This window comes from Herpailurus yagouaroundi, unplaced genomic scaffold, assembly GCF_014898765.1.
Source record: "Herpailurus yagouaroundi ecotype Mexico unplaced genomic scaffold, PumYag 355, whole genome shotgun sequence".
NCBI lineage: Eukaryota > Metazoa > Chordata > Mammalia > Carnivora > Felidae > Herpailurus > Herpailurus yagouaroundi.
This window is the reverse complement of record NW_024412572.1, coordinates 1,682,502-1,707,649: the sequence shown is the minus strand read 5'-3', so window position 1 is coordinate 1,707,649 and position 25,148 is coordinate 1,682,502. Positions and strand designations below refer to the sequence as shown.

The following is a 25,148-nucleotide window of genomic DNA, read 5'->3' as shown; positions in this document are numbered from 1 at the left end:
TTCAATTAGCATTTCAATCTCAGTAAGTCCCAAAGAAACTGATCACATTCCACAGCTCCAAATTCAGATCTCTGTATTCCTTTCAATGTCAATACTATTTTCTCAGGAACCCTGTAGTCCTCTTCTCCCTACCCTGTGTCCATTAGTTGTTGAGTACTGTTAAATTTTCCTCTTCATCCTACCTCCTTGCTCCAGGCCCTCATATATATATATATACACACACACACACACACACACACACACACACACACACACATACACATATATATGGTGTATGATAAACTATGTATAGTTTATATATATATACATATAAAATCTGTATTTTCTATTTTAAGAACTTAACATCTGAAAATTTATTATTCCTCCACTTCTCTCTGTTCAATAGACATGGTATTTTATTAGAATTAATAAGGTAGCAGGATACATGACATATAGAGAAATATCAATAGTTATGACAGTGTGGTACTAGAGCAGAAATAGTGAAAGAGATAGATATAGATCAGTGGAAAATAGTCTGGAAACAATATACTGTACACAATATATATATATATATATATTGTGTATATATATATATACACACACGTATATATGTATGTACATGTATGTATATGCATACGTATATATGTATGTATGCATGTGTATGTATATACATATGTATATATATACACACTATATACACAATATAATGTATACCCATTATATACACAATATAACATATATATCACACATATATATATATATATATATGATAAAGATGGTATTTCAAACTAGTAGGTAAAGATGGGATTATTCAACAAATGATGCTGAGAAAATTGGCTCCACTTTTGGCAAAATGTTAGATCCCTCCCTCACACTATACACAAAAATTATTGCAGATGAATTAAGGCCTTAAAAATGTAAATATCAGGAGAATATTTTCATAACCTTGGGGTGGAGAAAGGGTTTTTTTTTTTTTTTAATGTTTGTTTATTTTCGAGAGAGACAGAAACAGAATGCAAATGGGTTAGGGGCAGAGAGAGACGGAGACACAGAATCTGAAGCAGGCTCCAGGCTCTGAGCTGTCATCACAGAGCCCAAAGTGGGGCTCGAACTCACGAGCTATGAGATCATGACCTGAGCCGAAGTCAGATGCTCAACCAACCGAGCCACCCAGGTGCCCCTAGGGTTTTCTAAACCAGACACACAATTCAGAAGCCTTATTGAAGAGATGGGCAGTAAAGACTACATACAAATGTCAAATTACTGTAAGATGACACTCTATAAACCAAGTGATAGGACACCCAGGAAAATATTTTCAGGATGTAAAAAACAAAGTTAATATATCTGTGTATGGTTTTAAAATATGTCCACAAATTCTTTGATACTTCTCCATTCAAGAGGTGAAGCCTAATTCCCCTTCACTTGGGTGGGCTGGATTTAACGACTAGCTCATAAAGAATAGAATAAATTGGAAGTGGTCATATGTGACTTTGGTGACTAAGTCACAGAAGGCTCAGTGGCTTCCATCTTGGTCTCTTTCTCTCTTGGATCACTTGCTCTGGAGGAAGGCAGCTGCCATATTGTGAAGACACTCAGGCGGCCCTATGGAGAAGCCCATATGGCAAGGAAGTATCTTGCCAACAGCCATATCAGTGAGCGTTCTTGGAGGCAAACCTTCTGGCTTCGGTCAAGCCTTCAGAATGACTGTAGGCCCGGCTAACAGTTGGATGAAAACCAACTAAGCCACTCTTAGATTCCTGATCCACAGAAACTGAAATAATGAATGTCATTTTAATGTACTAAGTTTGCGACAATTGGTTATAATCAGTTAAGAATTGCATTTGGCTACAACATAGATTCCCCCCAGACCTAGTGGGTTCTCTCTTTTATAAAATAAGTCTGGAGAGGCAGTTCAGGGTTGGTATAACAGCTTCATGAGATTTTGTGTTTTTTAAGCTGCTCTCTACATTTGTTCTGGCATCTCAGCATGGGACTTATAATCTTGGGGTTCTCTGATGGTCCCATGTAGTTGCTACAACTCCAGCCATCACATTCCTGTTTTAGACAGTAAGAGGAAAGGAAGGAGGAAAAAGGGGCTTTCTAGATGTTTCACCCGATGACTTTCACTAATATATCATTGACCTGTCAGCAGTGGAGGCTGAGACATATTTTTTAACTGGGCACAATGTTGCTCCCGGTAATATAAAAGTTCTGTTAGTTAGCTCAATAATGAGAAGACAAAAACGCAGTTAAAAAATAAACAGTCCATATAGACAGTTCTCCAAAGAAGATATACAGATGGCTAAAAAACACATTAAAAAAATGCTCAACATCTTTACCATCCGGGAAATGAAAATCAAAGCCACAATAAAATACTACTTCACATCTGCTAGGAAGGCTATAATCAAAACCACAGATAATAACAAATGTTGGCCACAATGTGTCAAAATTAGAACTCTCATATGCTGCTGGCAGAAATGTAAAATAGTGCAGCCATTTTGGAAAACAGTTTGGCAGTTCCTTAAAAGCTTAGAGTTACCATAGGATCTGGCGATTCCACTCCTTACAGTTCCACTGGTTAGGAAGAAATTGCCAATAAACTAAGTTGAAATGTCTGAGGTCAGGTTGTATTTGTAATAGATTTTTTCAAATGAAAATTGTTTCCTTCTGGGAATTCGCATATAATATTTTATTAGGGGGATTGTATTAGGCTCTTAGTAAATGTTTAGTACATAGCAAGCACTCGATATATGTAGCTGAATAAATGAATGACTAGGTTGATACTGTAAGTATTTTAGAATGAAATCTCCATGTGGCAAAGAATAATGTCCTCCTTTGGAATCCATTCATTGTAATATAGAATTCAGTATTTTGATACGAAAAGTATTATTTTTGTATTGCTATTAATTAATTTTGTATTGATATTAAAAGAGAAATGAAAACATATGGCCACACAAAAATATGTACATGACTGTTCTTAGTAGCATTATTCGTAATAGCCAAAGAATGAAACAACCCAAATATCCATCAAGTGATGAATGAAAAAATAAAATGTGGTATAAACCATACAATGGAATATTGCTCAAGTGTCAAAAGGGACAAAGTACTGATGCATGCTACAACATATGAACCTTGAAAACATGATGCTGAGGTGAAAGAAGGTAGTCACAAAGGCCCACGTGTTATAGGATTTCATTTATATAAAATGTGCAAAATAGGCAAGTCTAGAGACAGAAAGTAAATTAGTGTTTGCCAGCAGCAGAGGCGGATAGGGGGAGGGCAGGGACATGAGAGCTAAGGGGCACAGGGTTTCCTTCTGGGATAATGAAAATATTCTAAAAATGATTGTGGTAATGGTTGCACAACTCTGAATATACTAAAAGCCACTGAACCGTACATTTCAAATGGGTGAATTTTATGTTATGTGAATTATATATATGTATAAACGTTTTATTTATTTTTGAGAGAGAGACAGAGTGCGAGCAGGGGAGGGGCAGAGAGAGAAGACACAGAATCCAAAGCGGGCTCCAGGCTCTAAGCTGTCAGCACAGAGCCCTATACGGAGCTTCAACTCATGAACCCCAAGAACATGACCTGAGCCAAAGTGGGTCGCTCTACCAACTGAGCCAGCCAGGTGCCCCAAATTGTGTATTAATAAAGCTGTTTAGGAGCACCTGGCTGGCTCAGTCAATAGAGCGTGCAACTCATGCAAACTCATGTTTGAGTCCCATGTTCAGTATAGAGATTACTTTTTAAAAAATCTTTAAAAAATGAAATAAAATAAAGCTGTTTAAAAACAGTTCTGTTAGAGGCGCCTGGGTGGCTCAGTCAATTAAGCATCCGATTTCGTCTTAGGTCACCATCTCTCTCAGTTTGTGAGTTTGAACCACTGCCCCCAGCCCCTCGCCTCTGGCTCTGTGCTGACAGCTCAGAGAGCCTGGAGCTTGCTTTGGATTCTATGTCTCCCTCTCCCTCTGCCCCTCCTCTGCTTATGCTCTCTCTCTCTCAAGAACAAATAAACATTAAAAAAAATTTTTGTTAAAGATTTGGCGGGAACAGGAAAAACAATTTGAAAAGCTTTTTTTTTTTTTTTTTCAAAGTAAACTCTACACCCAGCATGGGGCTCAAACTCATGACCCCAAGATCAAGAGTTGCATGTTCTGCCAACTGAGCCAGCCAGGCACCCCAATGTTGACATTTTTTTAAAGTTAAAATCCATCAGTAGGGGGGGTACCTGCGTGGCTCAGTCAGTTGAGCCAGATAGTCAGTTGAGTCAGACTTTGGTTCAGGTCTGATCTCACCGTTTGTGGGTTCAAGCCCCGCATTGGGCTCTGTGCTGACAGCTCAGAGCCTGCTTCGGATGCTGTGTCTCCCTCTCTCTCTGACCCTCCCCAACTTGCATTCTGTGTCTCTCTCTCAAAAATAAATAAACATTAAAAAAATAATAATAAAAATAAAATCCATCAATAGGAAACAGTTAAAAATTACCATATATCCATATAATGGAAGAGACTAGACAACTATAAAAAAGAAAGAGGTAGATGTATGTTTAGTGATAATTAAAGATGTCCAAGACATATTAAATGAAAATAATTCAGTTGATGAATAGTATGTATGAGTGATACCATTTTTGTTTTTTAAAAGTCTATATCTTTGGGGTGCCTGGATAGCTCAGTCAGTTAAGCGTCCGACTTCAGCTCAGGTCACGATCTCACAGTCTGTGGGTTCGGGCCCCATGTCGGGCTCTGTGCTGACAGCTCAGATTTGGATTCTGTGTGTGCCTCTCTCTTTGCCCCTCCCTAGCTTGCACTCTGTCTCTTTCTCTCTCTCTCTCAAAAATAAATGAACATTAAGAAAATTTAACAAAAAATAAAAATCTATATCTTTTCTAATAAAGGAGAGTCATGCTGAGGGAGATCATGGACTTGTATGTTCCTCTCTATATGCTTCTCTATTATTTGCATTTTGTTTGTTTGTTTGTTTGTTTGTTTATTTATTTATTGAGAGAGAGAGTGTGAGTGGGGGAGGGACAGAGGGAGAGGGAGAGAGAGAATCTTAAGCAGACTCTCTGCCCAGTATGACCATGAGATCATGACCTGAGCCAAGATCAAGAGTCGGTCACTTACCCAACTGAGCTACTCGGACACCTGTATTATTTGCATTTTAATGTTAGTTAAATATTACTTTTACAACTCAAGAAGATTCTATTCAGACCATCCTAGGGGGAAGGATGTCATCAAAGAGGACACAGAGTATCTAGCTTTCATTACGCAGGTATTGGCTGGGCTCTTTCTCCTCCAGGCCTTACCAAAGGTGCTTCCTCTGTCTGGAATCACTGCCCTGAGTGTATGATATTACGTATACACTTGTACAATAAAATTATCCACTGGTGCTTAGTAAAAGCTCAGGTATCATTATAACATCTGTCTCATTATATGGAATTACTCATTTACTTAACCCTGTCAGTGGGTTGTAAGGTTCCGGATGACAGGGACTGTTTTGCTGTCCATGAGGGCCTAGTACCTATAGCCTGGCACAGAGTAAGTGCTTAACAAAAATATGCTCAGCGATACCTCCCTAATCCTTCTGTCACGTCTTTTCTTCCCACCTAATATGTCTTCTTCTTTCTTCGGGGCCAAGGAAAATCATATCCTTTCCCTTCAGCTACATCAAGCAACAGGGACTTTTCCTTTCCCCCCTCCAACAAGACCCTCCCGTTCAGTTGCCTAGCATTTCCAACCTTCCCAAGTGTTTCCATATTTACTTTCTTATTCCTCATGACAACCCCAGGACTGAGGAAACAGGCAAGAGGTGGGGAGGGGGCACAGAATTGCTTACTGAGGGCCAACTAAGTGCAAGGCCATTTACCCACATCATCTCTTTTAAACTTCTAACAATCCTTTTGGAAGTGGACATTTTTATCTCCATTTCACAAATGTGAAAATTAAACCTCAGTAAAATTATATAACATGCTAAGGAACACACAGTTATTAAACGGTAGAGTGGGTTTTGAAACTGGTGTCTCTGACTTTAAAGCCCCTGCTATTTCCGTGACATCAAGTGAAAAGATTTGTCTATTAACTATATTACCCAAGCTAGACAGAGTAGGAGGTAACATGTCCTGATTTCCAGCCCACTGCATCTTCCATCAGATCACTTTGCATGTTATATAAAGTCTGTAGCACACAACTTAACAATCACATGATATCTTACCTTGTTGCCCAATTGTTTTTATTTATATTAGATTCCACAGATTGGTACTATCTCCTTTTCCCCTGGCAGGAATTGTGTCATAAATAGTAACCTCCTTGAGCCTTAGTTTCCTCTTCTTTCAAATATCTATCTCACAGGACTGGTGTGAAGATTAAGTTATCACTTGTGAAGGCATCTCACACAGCCCACAATCTCTCCAGAAATATTTCTTGAATCTCAACTTCTTTTTCATCTCCTTCAACAAGTCACACAGGCCTGAGTACCTGGGTATGCTTGTATCAGGTCTTGTTCTTTATATAACAGCATTCGATGAGGAGTAGTTCAGTGGGCACTTGTTGGATTTTCTCCTTTACTAGCCCCCAAAGGTTTGCATCAAACCAGTCCAAGATATGAGGAAAAGTGAAATGCTCCCAAACTGGGTTTAGCAATCTACAGTGTGTTAGCATAGATTACACTCATACTCGAACCCTGTCAGTTGGTATAGCTAAGCCTATTTTACAGATGAGAAAATAGTCTTAGGTAAATTGCTAGTAAACTGCAGATCTGCCAAGACTCCTCAACACAGGCCTTAAGATACATTGGGCCTGGGCTCCTTCCACTCCACCAAGCCACCTTCCAAAGGTCAACTAAGTGCAAGGCTGGGGTGGGGGTAGAAACCAGACCACCACGTACTTATTTCTTGCTCCTCCTTCCCCTTTAGCTCCCCGAGGATGTTTCATTGCAATTCACAGTACTTTTGCTTTGAGGATGTGCGGTCCCTTTAACGTCTTGAGTGACGTACGAGTAGCCCCGCCCATCTCCCCTCCCCACAGCTCTGTTCCAAGCCCCACCCACTGCTTTTGCCCTGCGCCAATTAACGCACTTCTGCGGGTGGGGAAGCTGGCCCCTCCTTACCTGGCAACTGGTCCACTTGCTCCCGGGCAGATTTTCCATTCAGTTCGTCGTGGTCCCCTCACGGCCCTCTAAGCAGTTGCCCCGCGGAAGTAGCCAAGTGTTCCGCCCCCTGGTTGCCATAACAGCAGTACGCGACGCCTCCTTGCGCCTTTCTCTTCTTTCAAAGCAGTCCTTCCTGGTCGGGGCCAAGACCCTCTCCGGAACCTCATCTTTAGTCGAGCAGAACCAGGGTCTGCGCCCCTTTGCGAGCGAAGGATTGGGTGGGAGGGTTGGAGACGGCGTCAGTCTGGTGCCTCAGAGGGGACAGGGAAATGGGGCTAGACGGGGTGGGAAAATTCAAAGAAATGAGTGGATCAGGTGTTAGGGATGGAAGGGAAGGAAGGGGTGTAGGAGGCTGGTAGGAGAACGTGGCTTAAGGGGGAGATGGGAAGAACTGGGTAGAGGACATTCAGGGAGAAGGGAGGGGGAGCTACTAGAAGACAGTTGGGGCCATTGTGAAGGGTAGGAAAAGCCTGGGAAGGCATCCTGAAAGGAGACAGGTCCTTGGTGGGAAGTCGGAAGCGGAGGTTGGGAGTCCAAATGAGACGCTCACAGGGATGAGGAAGGAAGCACGGTTGGGAGGAGGTCAGAGGTCAAGGGTGATGGGAAGGGGTACCCTGTCAATGGAGGCGAGGGAGCTGAGGGCTGGTCAAAGCTGAGGAGACGTTCTTTCTCAGGAGGAGCACTGAGCTTCATTTGACTCCGGAGCCTTCAGCCAGGAAGAAAGATGTCAGATGAAGATGATCTGGAAGACTTCGATGCAGACCAGGATGATCTGGAAAAGGAAGAGGATGAGAGGGAGACAGAGGAGTGGGAGGACTACAGGAAGGAGGGAGAAGACCTCTCTGAGGAAGTGCGAGCATGGGAGCAGAGGGGTCCTAGGGCAAAGGGATCCAGTTGGGCTGGAAAGGGATGCCTGACTCCACTTCTTCTTGCAGTGGTTGCCCACCCCCCTCACGGAGGACATGATGAAGGAAGGGCTTTCTTTGCTCTGCAAGACGGGCAATGGACTGGCTCATGCTTATGTCAAGCTGGAGGTTAAAGAGAGGTGCCTTTATGGGGGACCAGAAGAGGCCTGAGGTTGTAGGGCCCAGTTTCCTTTCTCATCCTCTTTCTTGGGTGCCGCAGCTGGGAATTTGGATCTCTCTTACCTTGGCCAGTGGAAGGGAAGGGTAGAATTTACTTTTCTGGAGCCCTGTGACTCCATCAGAGCTGGCCTGGGGAATTGGAGGCTGTGAGGGTGTGTCGGGGGATTCCTCCTGGACTCCTTCACTTGTCCTTCACAGTGTTGGTTCTTGGCTCTCCACCAAAAAAAGGTCCCTGCTCACTGTTAAGAACCCACCTACCTTCTGTCCCGCTTCCTTACCACTCCCATCTGTCACTCAATCTTCTCTCCATTAATAGGCCATCTCCCTATTGCCCCCTGCTTTAGCACCTCTGTCAGTCCTTGCTGGATTCTTAACCCTAACTCTGGCCTTTGCCATCTCCTAGGGATCTGACAGATATCTACTTGTTGCGTTCCTACATCCATCTGCGCTATGTAGATGTTTCTGAGAACCACCTGACAGATTTGTCCCCGCTCAATTTCCTTACACACCTGCTCTGGCTCAAGGCTGATGGCAACCATCTGCGGAGTGCCCAGCTGAATGAACTGCCCTACCTGCAGGTTGCCAGTTTTGCCTATAACCAGATCACTGACACAGAGGGCATCTCTCACCCTCGTCTGGGCAGCCTGGATCTCAAAGGTGGGTCCTTAGGTTGGGCTACACGAGATTCTTTCTTTCCTCGCGTGTGGCCAACAGAAATGGGCAGCGAGGTCTTTGGTTGTGCCACAGAGCAATTTTCACTCATTCATTTATTCATTCCGACATCCATTATGATTTGTTGTGACATTTCTATGTGCTAGAGATGTAGCTGTAAACAAAACAAAATCCTTACTTGCATGTAGCTTCCATTCTGGTCAGGGGAGACAGACAACTATCAATGAACATAGTACATAAGCAAATTTATATAGTACGTTAAGAGGCAATATGTGCTGTTGAAAAGTAAATTAGGGTAAAGGGAATGAATAGAGGCACAAGTGCAACTTCAAACAGGTTGGTAAGGACAAGTATCATTGAGAAGCTTGATATTGAGCAAATATTTGAAGGAGGAGAAGGAGTTAGCCATGGGGATTGCTGGGGATTCTTCAGTCACTCCTCAAAGGCTTGGGTGAACAGGTCCATTTGGCCCTTGTACTACCATACCACTTGCCCCAGGGCCCCGGGGTGTTAACTCTGGAGCTGTCCCTCCTCATATCCACCAGACAGGAGGATGCAGAGGCTCCCAACATTCAGGGTCTCCTGCTGAATATCTGGAGTGGCCCTCTGAGCTCCTAATACCCTCCTGCTCCTCAGGTAACCGCATCCGCATGGTGACAGGTCTGGACCCCCAAAAGCTGATCAGCCTGCACACCTTGGAGCTTCGGGGGAACCGGATAGAAACCACCCTGGGAATCAACCTTCCTAAACTGAAGAACCTCTTCTTGGTAGCTCACTGGGTTAGAGGGTGGTTGGTGCAGGAAGGTGGGCACTGTTCTGGGGGCCAGGATGCCTGGTGTCTAGGAGGCTCAGCTACTAGCTTCATCATCATCGTGATAATTTGGTATCATTTCTTGAGCCCTTAGTTGGTGCCAGATGCTTTGGGGACGCCAAGTTAAAGCAGACAAGGTACTTATCACCTAGCAGGGCTGATAATACATAATGCATAGGAATAAAGACAATTTGCTGTGATACAGGCAGTAGCATAATTTGCTCTAACTGAGGCACAGATACCAGGCTAAGGCAGCCACTTAAATGTCATGTTTTGACTCTTGAGCTTCTTCATTCTAGGATAGTGCATTTCTCCTCAGTGGAGCCGTGGGGACTCTTGGGCCTGGGGGTGGGTTGAAGCATCTCTCCTTAATCAAGAGGTGGCTTTGGTGGGATGAGCAGTAGGGGGTTACTGCTGACCTTTCTCTGGACTGGAAGCATCTCCTAGTCTTCTTTACTCTCTACACAACCTCTACCCACCTCCACTCCCCTCCTGCACTCCTTTGTCTCCACTCTTAGGTTGCCTCTGACTTCTCTTCCCTGTCCCTGCTACTTTCTCCCAATGTATGCACTGTATCCTGGGGTCTAGGCCCAGAACATGCTGAAGAAGGTGGAGGGCTTGGAGAACCTAAGCAATCTCACTACCTTGCATCTTCGAGACAACCAGATTGAGACTCTGAGTGGCTTCTCCAAGGAAATGACATCGTTACAGTATCTCAACCTGAGGTACGTACCCCCTCCAGGCCCCACCTTGCCCCTACCCTGGACCAGGAGCAGCTTTTGACCCCATATTCCTCCCTGGCCCCAAAGTCCCAATCCTAGTCCACTCCCAGATTCTCACCTCAACCTTCATCCTGATCTTTACCCCTCCTTTCCTTACTGTCTTCTGCATTCAGTCCTAATTGCAACACTGAGACCTTTAAAGCCTGAGACTCCCGAATCTTTATTCAGTCCATCCACAGTTCTTGAGAACATGCTATATGCCAGGGCTTTGTGCTGTGTTTTGGCAACATTTAAAGGAATCAGAGACGTCCCTGTCCTCAAGGGACTCAGAGTCTGGCTCCAATTCTCTTTTCTTGGTCCTATTCCATGTAAATTTCTGCTGCCCTTCTCCCATCTCCGGGACCCTTATTCCCCATCCCATTTCCTGCCTCTCTTCTCCTGAGCCCCACCTGTAAGGGATGGCTCCCTTACCGATATAAAACACAAGATGTGCTCAGATTTGAGGAGAGAAGAGTATTTGAAAGAAATTCTCTAGATAGAAAGGCACTAGGGATCAGGGGGTGATTTTCTTTCAGCAACCCTTGTCTGATGGAGGATTTCATGTGTGTTTCTTTAAGCAAGATGTAAGGACACTGCCTCCTTAGTCAACATGGCCAAATTCTTAAAGCTGGCAAAGGAAAGAGAATCTCCAAGTAAAGAGATGTGATTGCACCTTGAAGCTCCAATTCCTGCCATGGCTTCTGGAACAATCTCTTGCTAATTAGTTCCGCCATATTGGTCAGGCAGGGCTTGGGGCTACAGGGTGGCGGGGCGGCGGGGGTGGGCGGTAGGCTCCTTTCCTTTAATGGTCTAGCCTGAGATAATGGACCCTCCTCAATGGCTGTTAATTGGGGTTGTTTGGAAGTTGAGTGTAGTGGGGAAGAGGTAGCTCAATGACTGGGCAATGGAATGCACAGGACATCTCAGCAGGAAGTGCAGTGGGAGTAGGGCTCCCAGTGAGAAACACCCTGTGAGGTGTAGTCACCTCCGTTGAGGTTAAGGCTGAAAAAACAATTAAACCTGATTTCCTAGAGGCATGAGACAAGAACATGAAAATAAACATATTTTATGTTTAATGAGGCGCATTAGGAGATGAAGCTTGTTCTTCAGGCCAGGAGGCCCCAGACCGTCTCTAGCTCTAGGCTCCTTCCTGAACGCAGCACCCACATTGCACCACTCACCTCTGTGAACTTAAAGCCCAGCTCCTTGTCCACTGGCCTGCCTCCTACTTGCTAACCTTTGACTAGGTAGGATTGATAACAGAAGAAGTTTGGCTTTGCAAGGGAGATGTCCCCCCTCCCCTCCCAACTACAAGACAGGGCTGGGACCTAGCTTTGCTGCTCCAAAAGGACAAATACGACTGGTGCATTACAGAACAGACCATGGTGCTCCCAGGTTCCTGGAAGGGCAGAGGCAGGACTGGAGCAGGTTGGACAGACAGCCCCTCTGCTGCAAAGCTCGCAATGCTGAGCACGCCAGTCCGCAGAGGCAGGTTCTAGGGAACCCGGTGGGAGATTCACTCAGAGGCCCCATTCCTGGGAGCTGGCCCCCAAAGCCCATTCTGCCCCAAGGTGAATCCCTCCTGACCACTCCGGCAGGGGCAACATGGTGACCCACCTGGGAGAGCTGGCCAAGCTTCGGGACCTGCCCAAGCTGCGAGCCTTGGTGCTGTTGGACAACCCGTGTACAGATGAGAGTGACTATCGCCAGGAGGCCCTGGTGCAGATAGCACACCTCGAACGCCTGGATAAAGATTTCTACGAGGAGGAGGAGCGGGCTGAGGCTGATGAGATCCGTCAGAGGATGAAGGAGACCCAGGAGCAGGAGGCTGAGCCTGAGCACAGCTTCGAACTGGAGCAGTCTTCCATGTAGCAGCAGCTCTTTTAGCCTCCAAGAATAGTAAGGAAGCAGACAGGGAGGCAGGAAGAGGAGGCCAGGGGTCTGGCAGCCAGGGGAAGAGAAGCTGCTACGGGAGGAGGTGGCTGAGGCAGGGACATGGCAGGAGAACCCTTGGAAAGACCAGAGTTAGGAGTCAAGGGGTGTCTCAGAGTGAGTAGAGAGGACCAGGAGGGCTTGGGAGGAGCTGAGGAAAGGCTTAGGAGAATACATTAGGGGAGGAAAAGTAACCAAAGAGAATCTGGGAGGCTGGCAGAGATGCTGGTGGGGGGCTGGTGGCCACGTGCGACACACAGTGGAGATCAGCTGGAAAGGATAGGTCTGGGGTGTGGTGAGGGGTAGGGGGAAGGGGTGGAGGTGGTGGTTGAGGATGGAAGCTGGGGGGAGGCAGGGGAGGAAGATCTTGCACTAAAAATCTGAAGCTAAAAATAACAGGAAACAGGGGTTCTGGGAAGAAAGGAGGGAAAATGAGGCAGAAGGAGACTGGGGAGGTGAGCCCAGGGAGGTGTGGCCCCTGGGCACCGGTGATGGGGTCACAGGCAGCACGGGGAATGCAGTAAAAGGCCCAGAGGCTTTACTTCTGTCCTCTTCCTCCAGGAGATCAAAGACACTGGCCCTAAGACCCGAGAAGACTCCCAGTTAGGGGGGCTTCCACGTTCACCCCCCTCATCCTGAGACAGAGCATGCCCTCTCTTGCCTCACACCTGGGAATTCATCACAGCTTGCTGTCCAGGCTCTGGGTGGGCACCTGGGCAGCGTCCGGGTGGGCCTGAGCCCTGCCTGGAACGTGTGTGTGTGTGTGTGTGTGTGTGTGTGTGTGTGTGAGTGTGTTTGGGTGTGGCAGCCCTCGGGCAGGTATGGGAAAATCAGGCCTGGATGGGCCCAGGGGATGCTCCTAGAGTTGGCTGCAGAGGAGCTGCGGAGGCGGCTGGGTGTGTTACAACAGTTCGGTTTTCAAATAAAGAGACATTTTGATACTCTCGTGTCTGACTGGGGTTGTGAGACACCAAGTCTGTCATGGGCTTCACTGGTGTGAGGCTGTGCCTGTTACCTTCGAGGGGGGCAGAGCGTGGGTGTGAGCGCGCGTGGGTGCTGGGGGCCAGGTCCTGGGTCGCCCCTAGCCCCTCCCCCATAGCTTTCCCCCGCGCCCTCCCCCACCCCGCCCCCCACAGGCCCCCCACCCGCACTCCTACGTGCGCCTCCGCCGGAGGCTCCTGACTCATCGGGGGCTCCGGGTCACATGCGCCCGCCCGGCCCTATCGGCGCCTCCCCCCGCCCGCCCCCCGCCCGCCGCCCGGGAGCCGCAGCCGCCGCCGCCGCCGCCACCACTCCCGCTCTCTCCGCGCCGCCGCCGCCGCCACCGCCATCGCCACAGGCTGAGTCTGCAGCCCCGAGGTGAAGCCCCAGCGGGCCCCTGCACCCCTCCGGCCCCCTCCCCTCGCCGCCGCGCCCCCCGCCCTTTCCCCTGGCCTGCGCGCATCCCTCGCCCCGTGGCGCTGCGCACCTGCTCAGTCATCTGCACCTCCCCAGGCACCCTCCCTCCCAGGCCTTCTAGGACCGCTCCTCTCGGTTAGTGGCGGTCGCCCCCTCCTCATCTGGGCGTCAGGTCTCTCCGCACCTGTTTCTAACTGCGCCTTTCTCCACCCTTGCCTGCCCCTCTCCCTCGGCCCCTCTCCGCCTCCGGTTCTGTCGCTGTTAAGTTCGGGGTCTCCCTGGGCTGTGCATTTTTATCCTGGCACGTCCCTTGGCTTTGCATCTGGAGAAACGTCTTCTCTTCCCATTCTTCAGCATCCCTAGACTTCTGAACTCCCCTCTCTCCCCCTCCTCCCCCATACTGCCCCTCTCCTTTCACATTGCTTCTCGCCGCTGGATGGGGGAGGGATGGGAGGAGGGGAGAATTTGTCTAGGGGCTGGCGTGGGGTGGGGGGGAAGGATGTGCCCAGCGTTGCCTCTCCCCCCAGATCTCTTTTCCCTCCCCGCCCCCGCTGCAACCCCCAGGGTCTGAGGGCTTCTCCAGGACCCTCTCCCCAGACTTGTCTACTGTTCATCTCTTGGGAAGAGGAGGGACGTATGTTTAGGAGAGAGACTGGGATCTTGGAGTGGGGTTGGGGGTGTTAGGTTGCGGGGGAGGAGGGCTCTGGAGGAGAGGCCCCAGACAGCCCATCCTCTTTTGTCAACAAGGAGAAATGCAAGTCTGGCAGCCATTACACTCTGAGATCTGGGGGAACCCCACCACGAATCCGCTGCTGGAGCTACTGAGGGGGTCGAGGGAACCTCTGCTAGTGCCCCTCCCTCCTCACTGTGGTGTCCTCCCTTCTCACCCGTTTGATCCTACCCCGCCCCCCACTGCAGTGACCTCCCCTTCCTCACTGCATTGACCTTCTCTCCCCGTGGGGTGGGGGGGATCCCTTCTAAAGCCGGGACTGCAGCCAGCTCCTCCCCACCCCCCACCCACTGCAGTAACCTCTTTCCCATGGCTCCCAGTCTCTGGCCCCTCCCACTGATCAGGCTCCACCTCTCTAAACCTCTTATCTTTCTCCTTCTTTTCCTTCCACCCAATAACTCAGCCATCATGTCGATAGAGAAGATCTGGGCGCGGGAGATCCTGGACTCCCGTGGGAATCCCACGGTGGAGGTGGATCTCTACACCGCCAAAGGTAGTGGGCAGGGCATGGGCCTTCCCACAGCCCTCAGGCTGGGTTTCCCCTGGCTAGGGAGGGGAAGCTGCCTTGATTCCCAGTGGGGATGGGGTGCTGGGCCAGGTTCACCAGCCTGGACTGTGGGGGTTGGATACTTCTTGTCCAGCGGAGCCCAGATAGGCTCATCTCTGTGTTCTATTTTATGTATGGGATATATCCTGCCTCCGCAGGCCTGTGTGTGTACCTGTGTGCGTGTGTGCATATGTGTGCTGCCTGCATAGCTTCATATCTGTGGGTTCCTTCTTGTGCTTGTGGGACCTCAACTGGGCAGATGAGGCCCCTGCTTATGCTTGTGTGTGTGTGTGTGTGTGTGTGTGTGTGTGTGTGTTAGCAGTGTGGGGATAGGTTAGAGCTAGAAAGCTGAAGGAATCTATGGTCCCTGTAGTGTCCTTCTCTGTCCCTCCTTATTTCGTGTCCCTCTCTCAGGTCTCTTCCGGGCTGCAGTGCCCAGTGGAGCCTCCACTGGTATCTATGAGGCCCTGGAGCTGCGGGATGGGGACAAACAGCGTTACTTGGGCAAAGGTGAGGCCTTTTCTCTTTTCCAGACTCTCCGATCCCTCAGCTTTATACTCCCACCTCACACCAGTCCACAGCCCCCTTCTTGCCTGCGCCCCACTTCTGGCCCTTCCCAGCCTGACCCAGTCTGGCCTCTCTGCCTCTCCCCAGGTGTCCTGAAGGCAGTGGACCACATCAACACCACCATTGCTCCAGCCCTCATCAGCTCAGTGAGGCCTGCTCTTTGCTGGGGGCGGTGGTGGGCAGGACCAGGGTCCTGGAAGCAATCCTGGATGAGGGGAGGAGGGAGAGAAGGGAGATTCCTCTTGGGAATCATACTTCTCGAGGAGAGTGTGGGGAGACTCCTTCCCCACCCCTGCTCCCAATCCAGACAGGCTGCTTTCACAGACACCTGGTTGGCTGCTGGCCAGCTGTGAGCCTATGTGGGAATGGGGTGGGGCCCTCTGCCTCCGGGCCCAGCCTCCATCCTGGCCTGGGGTGATGGTGGCTCTGTCTACAGGGTCTGTCGGTGGTGGAGCAGGAGAAGCTTGACAACCTGATGTTGGAGCTGGATGGGACCGAGAACAAATGTAAGCCAGGGATGGGAGAAAGTGAGGAGGTGTGAGCAGGGCGGGTGTGTGGAGCAGACAGGGCACTGAAGGGGCCAGTGCTGTGGGGACTTCCTTCGGAAGGCTGTCCGGACTAGCCCACCTTCCATTCTCCTCTTAAAGCCAGAGCAAGAGAAGAAGAATTTAACCACAGTAGGAGGGAGTGACATTAGACAGAAGAACTTTGCAGCGTGAAGGGGGGGGGAGCTGGCAGGGGACAGTCTGGCCTCAAGATGTTTAGAAATAGGTGGAGCTGTCTGCCCTTTCCCATTACATCGAGAGTGTGTGTGTGTGTGTGTGTGTGTGTGTGTGTGTCCTGCTATTTTCAGGAGAGGACTGATGAGGTGTCGCGGGAGTGGAGAGGGGAGAGGGGATCTCTGGTATATAAGTGGAGTCAAGGGCTTGGAAATTTAGGGGACATTTTGCTCAGTGCCTTCCTCTGTAATCTCCCAGCCAAGTTTGGGGCCAATGCCATCCTGGGTGTGTCCCTGGCCGTGTGTAAGGCAGGGGCGGCCGAGCGGGAATTGCCCCTATACCGCCACATTGCTCAGCTGGCCGGGAACTCAGACCTCATCCTGCCTGTGCCGGTGAGCACTGCGCCACGCCTGTGTCTGTCCCAGGGGTGGGTGGGGGGAGAGCATGAAACCTTGTGAAGAATGATGGGGGTGGGGGGAGGGAGTGCATTGAGGCACCTAAAGAGAAAGGAGGGAGACTTGAGACTTTGAGTCTGGGAAGCTGGAGCAGGTGTGGGATCTTGGGTTAACAACCCAGGGGCAGAGGAGGGAAGTGCTCTGTGACTTTTCTGTCCTGTGGCCCCCCAGGCCTTCAACGTGATCAATGGTGGCTCTCATGCTGGGAATAAGCTGGCCATGCAGGAGTTTATGATCCTTCCAGTGGGTGCTGAGAGTTTTCGCGATGCCATGCGACTTGGGGCGGAGGTCTACCACACACTCAAGGGGGTCATCAAGGACAAATATGGCAAGGATGCCACCAATGTGGGAGATGAAGGTGGCTTTGCCCCCAACATCCTGGAGAACAGTGAAGGTGAGGCCAGGAGCCTTACTCCCTGCTTTAAGTCTTGCTCTGTCCTTGGACATCAGGAAGGGCCACACAGCTCCCCAGATCCTGAGGGGTATGGGTGGGAGGCCCTTGAGCCAGCTCAAAGAGGAACCCATACCGGGAGTGGGTCCCAGAGGGCCTGCCACATTTACAGGCAGGCCTAAGAGGACAGTCTTCACCTGTCCAGCCAGATCTGTTAGCAACTGTAAGTTCTTACTGGAGCCCCTGGGAATGCTGGGAGGTGGTCTAAGTGACTTGGAGGATCCATCCTGGACTTGAACTTTGTAGGATTCTCAGTTTGATGAGATATACTCTACTGTAGGGATTCAATTCTGAGTCTATCCCATTTCTACCCCCAACCTCTCAGGTCTCTAAGATCCCTAATTTTTCTCTGCTGTGGGAGGAGCTATATAGTGAATAGAAACAATAACAGGAAGGGGCGCCTGGGTGGCCAGTTGAGTGTCTGACTCTTGATTTCAGCTCGGGTTATGATCTCAGAGCTGTGGGATCGAGCCCTGCTTTGGGCTCTGTGCTGAGTGTGGAGCCTGCTTAAGATTTGCTCTCTCTTTCTTTCTGCCCTCCCCACTCTCAACTTAAAAAAACAAAACAAAACAAAACAAAACAATAACAGGAAGTGGCTCTAAGAGTTCAGGTTCTGGGGTCAAATTGCCTGGATTTGAACCTTGACTTAAGAGTTACTGGCTAGTGATCTTTCTTACTCAACTTCTCTGTGCTTGTCTTTCTTGCCTGTAAAATGGGAACAACAACAGTATCTCCCTCTTAGCACCATTGTACTTAGGTGACATAGCCCATACTAAATGATAGCTATTGACAAAAAAACCTGTTACAAACAGAATTCCATTCCTCTGTCCTCTTAGAAGATGGTCTGCTCTTCCCAGACCTGGGATGACCCTAACAACAATTGTAGCCAGGCTTCTTCCCAGCACCAGTCCTGTGCCTCGGCTCTGAATTTCTTTCTTTTTCACATTCCTCTTTGCCCACCCTTCCTGCTGGTGATCCCACTATATTCCATCCCCAGCCTTGGAGTTGGTGAAGGAAGCCATCGACAAGGCTGGCTACACAGAAAAGATTGTCATTGGCATGGACGTCGCTGCCTCGGAGTTTCATCGCGATGGCAAATATGACTTGGACTTTAAGTCTCCTGCTGATCCCTCCCGATACATCACTGGGGACCAGCTGGGGGCCCTCTACCAGGATTTTGTCAGGGACTATCCTGGTGAGAACAAGGGCTATGGGAGGGAGGGCAGCGCAAGGGTCAAGGGGCAGGCGGGGATGTGTGGGGCAGCCTGGGACCTTGTGGGGCACTGACTTAGGTGCCAGGTGGAGGTGTCCTAAGCAGAGCCAGAGAACCAGGACAGGGGCCAAAGAGCCTTCTGCAGGGGCTGGCTTTGTATGTAATGTAAATGTGCAGGTACCTATGGTGAAACTGTTTCATCTGCTTCCGGTCCTAATTAAAGTCGTGTGTCCCGCAGTGGCTGGGATCACGGGGAGGGCTTTGGAAGGAACCAGTCATGGTGAGAGGGTGACTGGGCCCAGCAGGGAGCTTGTACCTATCAGTGTTTTTGACTGATGAAGTTGTGGATACCGAGTGGAGCTGGAAGCGCTGTGGGGGTAGGATGGGAAGGCTGAGGAGGAGCTGAACTACCCTCTCCAAACCCACTAAAGGCTGTGACTCCTGAGGGAGGAGGCTGGTTTCTGTTTCCCTGAGACAGAGCAAGACATAAATGCAAAATGAGGGATTTAGAATAGCACAGAGGGAAAGCTTCCTGGTAATGAAGGTGGGAAAATGCAAAGGCGGTTATGAGAAAGATCCCGAATGCTTGTTTTTTGGAAGGTGTTCAGAAGGTGTCGGGCGTGATCGCATAGTGGTTAGTGCTCCTTGTTGTGTGGAAGGTTTTCAGAAAGAATCTAGGTAAGTGTCAGGGCAGGCTTATTTCGGAGGCAGGGAAGCAAGGATGAGCAGGCTAAGTTAGCCAGGGGATGTATCCATTTCAGGGAATCACAGGGTGGGTGTTCCTGCCTGATGCAAGCCCCAGGAAGGGTCAGCGGCCCCTCTGCTCTCCCTGCAGTGGTCTCCATCGAGGACCCCTTTGACCAGGACGATTGGGCCGCCTGGTCGAAGTTCACAGCCAATGTAGGGATCCAGATCGTGGGCGATGACCTGACAGTAACCAACCCAAAGCGTATCGAGCGGGCAGTGGAGGAAAAGGCCTGCAACTGTCTGCTGCTCAAGGTCAACCAGATCGGCTCAGTCACGGAAGCCATCCAAGCGTGAGTGTCCCCTGGCTCTCCCCTACCCGGCCCCTGTTTCTACAGGATGCCTCTGGCAAGTGCTCCCAGCCTCGTCCTGGCATAGATGCTGAAGAGAGCGGGGAACCTGCAGTCACCTTCCCAGCTCTTCCGGCTCTGCCCCCTCCACCCCATGCCCTGTGCCCCTCCCAGAGAGCTTCCTGCCAGGTGTTTTTTGTTTTTTGTTTTTTGTTTTTTTAGTTTATTTATTTTTGAGTGAACAGAGACCGTGTGAGTCGGTCGGGGAGGGGGGGTGGGGGCGCGGGGAGGGGTGCAGAGACAGAGAGAGAGGGAGAGAGAATCCCAAGGAGTGCCCTGCCAGCACAGTGCCCCATGTGGGGCTCGATTTCACGAAACTGTGAGATCATGACTTGAGCTGAAACCAAGAGTCGGACGCTTAACTGACTGAGCCACCCAGGTTGCCCCCGGCCAGGTGTTTCTCGACATAGACCAATGTTGGGGCTGGGAAGAGAGTGCCCAGTGTGAGGGGCTGGAGGTCAGTGCTGATGTATGGCTGCAGGTGCAAGCTGGCTCAGGAGAATGGCTGGGGTGTCATGGTGAGTCATCGCTCAGGAGAGACTGAGGACACGTTCATCGCCGATCTGGTGGTGGGGCTGTGCACGGGCCAGGTGAGTGCAAGGGCGATCTTTGTGAAATTGGTGGGTTCTGTCGGGTGGGTCTCTCTTTCCAGGTGTTTGCGGGTGTCGGGAGAATGTCAAGGGAGTGTAAGTTTCCTTTCAGGAAGTGAAGGGGCAGCCACTGAGCTGCATATGCTTGGGGATGTTTCAGATCAAGACTGGCGCCCCGTGCCGTTCTGAGCGTCTGGCTAAGTACAACCAGCTCATGAGGTGAGGAAACCTGGGGGATGGGAGCCCGGGGCCCAGAGGGTTAAAAGCTCCGATACCCAGGACCTGGAGAACAGTAGATATCCAGAAAATACTTGTTTTCGAATGATGGGTTTACCCATGGCCTGATTGATGGCTCTCACAGGTCATGTGGAGAAGCCAGGGGATGCCCCTGCTTGGGCCGGACATAGGGACAGGTGGCATGACAGGCTTGGAGAGGATAGGGGCCTCCTGGAAAGAGAAGTGGAATCCTCCTGCGTCCTTATTTCTTTTCTGGCTCATCCCTTCCAGAATTGAAGAAGAGCTGGGGGACGAAGCTCGCTTTGCTGGACATAATTTCCGCAATCCCAGCGTGCTGTGATCCCTCTACTTGCCTGGAGACCTGGAACCCCTCTCCCATCCTCCTGGATCCTCTCTCTTCCTGTCTTGCTCTGTGATATTTCACCCCGGACCCCCCGGCTGACCTGTTGCTCTGTTCCTTGGCTTGTCCAGCCCCTGCTCTGTGCTCTCCCCACTCTGGGCTCCACACTCTCCACTTCTCTTTCCTTTCTATTCTCTCTCCTCAAAAACTGGCCACGGGACTGGGGATGATAAGGGGGTCCCCATGGAAGAACAGTCAGGGTCTGTGTAGAGGTGCATCAGGGCTGGCTGGGGACGTGTTGAGAGAGGGGCCGTGTGTCACTGTGCTTTCTGCCGCTTCCACACGTTTGTCCATGTGGCATCTGAGCCAGGGAGTGTGCAGTGCCGAGGGGGAGGGGAGCGCTGGCCGCGTGATCATGCCTGGCCGAAGACTTCAGTGAATTATTTATTTGTTTATTTATTGTTCACTCGTCTTGTTCATTAATTCAGCGTTTCTCCACAACTCCAGGGCCAAACCCTGGCCTGACCAGAGGAGATCGCGTGTGTGTGCGTGGGTACTTCATGTGGCCGTAGATTCCGAGATGGCCTGGGGTGGGAGGTCTTGCTGAAAATGGAGCGGGAAGGGTAACAGAAAAGGGACCTGTCATCAGTTCCTTCGTGTCTCCCAGCCCTTAACCTAAGCCGGCTCAGTCCAGAGGTGGGGCTGTGTGCCCGGGGACTCTTCCCCCATAGCTCTCCCCCAGCCCCGGCTTCCCTGTTCTTCCTCCAGCTGCACCCGAGCAATGTCTCACTCCCCTGTGCCACACTCCACAGCTGCCACCACCTCTGTGGCGTTGAAATGAGCACCACCATTAAAGTCTGAATCACAGTGCATTGTTGTGTCTGAAGAGTCTTTCGTCCGTATGAGGGGAGAGCACCCGAAGTTGGTGAAAGTGGATAGCAGAGCTGGGGAGGACACAGAAAGATGAAGAAACCCAACCAGTATGGCTAAGACAATGGCCCTGCCTACCCCTCCCCGGCTGGGTGGGGACCACCTTGGCCCTGCCTTCTCATCAGCAAGCCTGGCCCCAGGACTCAGGTCAATGAAGGGTTCTTAACCTGGAGTCCAAGAATCCCTAGAAGTGTCAAAAATTGTGTGGGTGTGCATTTTTGGGAAAAGGGGTCCAAAGCATTCTGGATTCCTATAGGGCCTTGACCAAAGAAGGGATAAAGCTGTGGACTGGAGCAGTTCCCCCACTGGGCCTCTCCCCAACACATTCCTGGCCACTGTGGGCCACAGCAGCGCTGTGTGGGCATCACCCCCTGCAAGATGGGGAACTGGGGAGGGAAGGATGGTACCAGAGGATCTGGAGGTGGGCCTGAGAAAGTGTTCCTGGAAACCTGAGAGTCGGGACAGCAAGGGCTGGTTTGGCCTGCGAGTAGGGCCCCAGTGTGTGGCTGGAGACCCACTATAAACCTTCAGCTCCAGTGGAGCACTGACTTTGAGATGGGGACCCAGGAACCACCTAGGGGGAGAAACCCTCTCATAGGGCTGGGACACAGAGCAGAGCCCAGCAGGTAGGTGTTCCACACGGGGCACTGTGGCCACTAGAGGGAGGCAAGGTTCTGTGGGACACCAGGCTCCCCCTGAGCTAGGGGTGGGATGGGAGGAATTTCAAGGCTGTCCCCTCTATGGGCCTCCTACTCTGTTTCTACTCTGAGTTCTGGTCCTGGGCGCCCTGCCATCCTGCCCAGCTCCAGAACTAGAAGAGGATTTTAGTCCTGTATGGGCAGGACCCATTTCACTGCTCTTCTTCCTGTGTCCCGGACATACTCAGCCATTTTCAGTTCTTGCCCCTGCTCCTCCAAGCCTCTTAGTAGGGGCATCTCATCTTTCCCTTCTTTCCTGTCTCCTGGCGCCCTTTCTGTTCCCCTTGGGACACACTGTACTTTGTTCTGTGCCTCTCAGTTTTCTCTGGGGTTCCCAGGATCTATCTTCTCCAACTCCTGGGCTGACCAAGACCATTTTGGTTGGAGCCGCATTTCCTAACCTCTGTCCTTTCCTCCCTCCTTGCTAGGTGGGCTTCTCTGGCAGCCATCCCCCCCTCCCCCCCAAAGGTTCTGGGTTGGATTGGGTTACAGCTGGCTCTGTCTGGGCCTCCCAGGCCCCTCTCTCCACTTTCCCTTTGTGCTGTTGCCTGGAGACCAGTGGGTTGTGGGGGACTGGGGTGAGGGGTGGTGGTGGTGGTGTGTGTGTGTGTGTGTGTGTGTGTGTGTGTGATGCACCCCAAAGCTGAACGGTGAGCCTGGTCTTAAGATAGGGGAGGAATTGGAGGGGGTAGGCCCTGGCTTCTCTGACTCTACCTGTCTTCTGTTCCTACGTAGGCCTACATTTTTCTTTTAGGTTCAGGTATGTCACCATCTTAGCCCAGCCCTTAGTGGTTAAAAAACTAGAGAGAGCAGCTCCGCCTAGAAGGGAGCTGGGAAGGGCCTGGGCCTGGGCCCAGTGGGAGACTTGAACTGAGAAGTGCAGAAAGAGAGGAAATGCAATGGGGAGCGAGTAGGAGGAGCCTTGGAACAAAGTTGGGGGGGTGGGGAGAAGGAGCAGGGGCCATTCTAGGGCTTAGAGGAAGGGAGGGCAGGGATCACCGGGGAGAGGGGGACAGGGAGCTGGCCTGGTCTGTGGAAGGCCCTGAGGAATACAGAAGGTGAGCGTGCAGTAGAAAAGTGAGTGGCAAATCAAAAAGCTAAAGAGTGGTGATTCATCCCCAGGCCAAGGAAGCCTTGCCCAGGTTCCCCAGTGCTTTAGAATCTGTTTAAAGCTTCGGGTATTCCCAGAATTTGGCCGAGCCTGGCCCAAGGAAATATGAGGCTAATTCCACTGAGTTGCTACAGAGCCAGCCTCCATCCTTCCCAGAAGGCTAGTGGGATCCTGCCATGCAGGGCCTATCTTTGGCCTCTAGCTGGCTTGGCCCCACACATACCCTACTCCCACCCCAAATCTGGAGAGCTATTAAGGGCTCCCAATCCAGGCTCCAGCTCCAGCTCTTCCAGTTTCCCAGCCTGCCTCCCTCCCATTCTCTGGCCTTCCCAATCTCTGCTGCCAAAAATCACCCAGTGTCTTGGTGTCCTTTGTCCTGGGAGATGTTGCTGCTTGGTATGGGGCCAGGGAGACAGCCTAGAAGACATTGGTGGTGGACGGGCGGAAGTGTTGGCTTTAGGCTGGAGACTGGAAATGGCTGCCTGGAGAGCTGGGAGGGTTGAAGGAAGACCCTGTGGTCTGCGGGTGGGGTGGGGATTGTCTCCATAGTAGAATGATTGGGATTGGGGAACCAGGGCCCCTAGGGATATCGCTCCACGGTGAGCCTAATCCCCACCTGACCCCTTCCCTGTGGCCAAGAGTACTGTCTGTGATGACTTCAGACAGGTTTGGGGAGGAAAATGGAGACACCACCAGACAGAAGGGGCTGAAGAAGATGGTGTCCCATTCCCATAAATTAATCCCTTAACTACACTGGGGCTTGCTTCCCCCATTTCTATCATTTCCTTCTACTGCCTTCCCTTTCCATCTCCACTCGTCTTCCTCATGTCTGGCCTTCCCTCCTCCATACTGCCACCAAAGGCCTTGTTTATCTTACATTTCCTTCTAATCTTCTTTACCCACTCCCTCCTCCCCCATTCTATCCACCTTTGTCTTGCCAACCGAAACCCTCCTCAGCTCTCTTGGAAACCCCCCACCCCCAGAATCCAGCCATCCCTGTGTCTTACCCCCTCCTTTGCCACCCAGTACCCTAGTCCCTCTAGAATATGCATCCGGCCCCACCTCTTTCAAACCTTCCTAAGGTTCTTCACCTTTCCACTTCTCTCCTTGCTGATGTCTCTGAACTCGACTCTCTCCAGCTTTCCATCATCACCCCTAAATTCTTACATTTATTATATTCCTAATACGAATCACCTCCAAATTACTCTCATCCAGAAAACCCATATTCCTATATATCAATGTCTCCATCTTTTCAATTTCTTCCTCTCCCCATGACCCCAAACTTCCATCCCATTCTCCCTCATAATCACCCCACCCCACCTCTCCAGCTACATGTCTGCCAGAGACGCTGTCACCCCAAGATTTAGTCATCCCTCCTTGTCACATACCTCACTGCCCTCGGAGCCCCCATGTAGCTCCATTTTCCCAACGTAACCCCATTAGACCAATCTCTGTCACACACCCACAACCTCCCACTTCCCCTCTGCCACAGACCCCTTGGTCCCCAAACTTCTCCAGTCTCCCCTTATCGGCCCTGACAACCAACAGCCCCTCCTACCTAGTCGTCTGGTTCCCCACATTCAGCCTCGGCGAACCCCTCCCCGCGCCCCAGCCCCCTGGGCCGGCCTCGGCCAACTCGCACAGCGCCTCCCCCTCTCCGGATCCCCCTCTCTCCCCCC

The 25,148-nt window shown here is 50.7% G+C and overlaps 2 protein-coding genes across 4 annotated transcripts; both read left to right on the top strand.

Moving 5' to 3' along the window:
• Positions 1 to 5,107: 5,107 nt before the first annotated feature.
• Positions 5,108 to 13,330, top strand: LRRC23 (leucine rich repeat containing 23). Its single transcript, XM_040463010.1, has 8 exons — positions 5,108 to 7,316; positions 7,803 to 7,978; positions 8,064 to 8,173; positions 8,617 to 8,870; positions 9,522 to 9,652; positions 10,285 to 10,421; positions 12,056 to 12,356; positions 12,951 to 13,330. Exons 2-7 carry the CDS (start codon positions 7,853 to 7,855, stop codon positions 12,327 to 12,329), a joined length of 1,032 nt encoding a protein of 343 aa, XP_040318944.1. The 5' UTR covers positions 5,108 to 7,316; positions 7,803 to 7,852; the 3' UTR covers positions 12,330 to 12,356; positions 12,951 to 13,330.
• Positions 13,331 to 13,622: 292 nt separating this feature from the next.
• ENO2 (enolase 2) lies at positions 13,623 to 21,602 on the top strand. 3 transcript variants are annotated; one of them, XM_040463007.1, is made up of 12 exons: positions 13,623 to 13,748; positions 14,921 to 15,010; positions 15,479 to 15,574; positions 15,719 to 15,777; positions 16,068 to 16,137; positions 16,609 to 16,742; positions 16,977 to 17,199; positions 18,254 to 18,451; positions 19,305 to 19,506; positions 20,045 to 20,153; positions 20,314 to 20,372; positions 20,661 to 21,602. In XM_040463007.1, exons 2-12 carry the CDS (start codon positions 14,926 to 14,928, stop codon positions 20,728 to 20,730), a joined length of 1,305 nt encoding a protein of 434 aa, XP_040318941.1. In that variant the 5' UTR covers positions 13,623 to 13,748; positions 14,921 to 14,925; the 3' UTR covers positions 20,731 to 21,602. The 3 variants fall into 3 exon arrangements, with proteins under 3 accessions (XP_040318941.1, XP_040318943.1, XP_040318942.1); XM_040463008.1 differs by lacking the exon at positions 13,623 to 13,748 and adding an exon at positions 13,902 to 13,922; XM_040463009.1 differs by lacking the exon at positions 14,921 to 15,010 and having other exon boundaries at positions 13,653 to 13,748.
• The last annotated feature ends 3,546 nt before the right edge of the window (positions 21,603 to 25,148 follow it).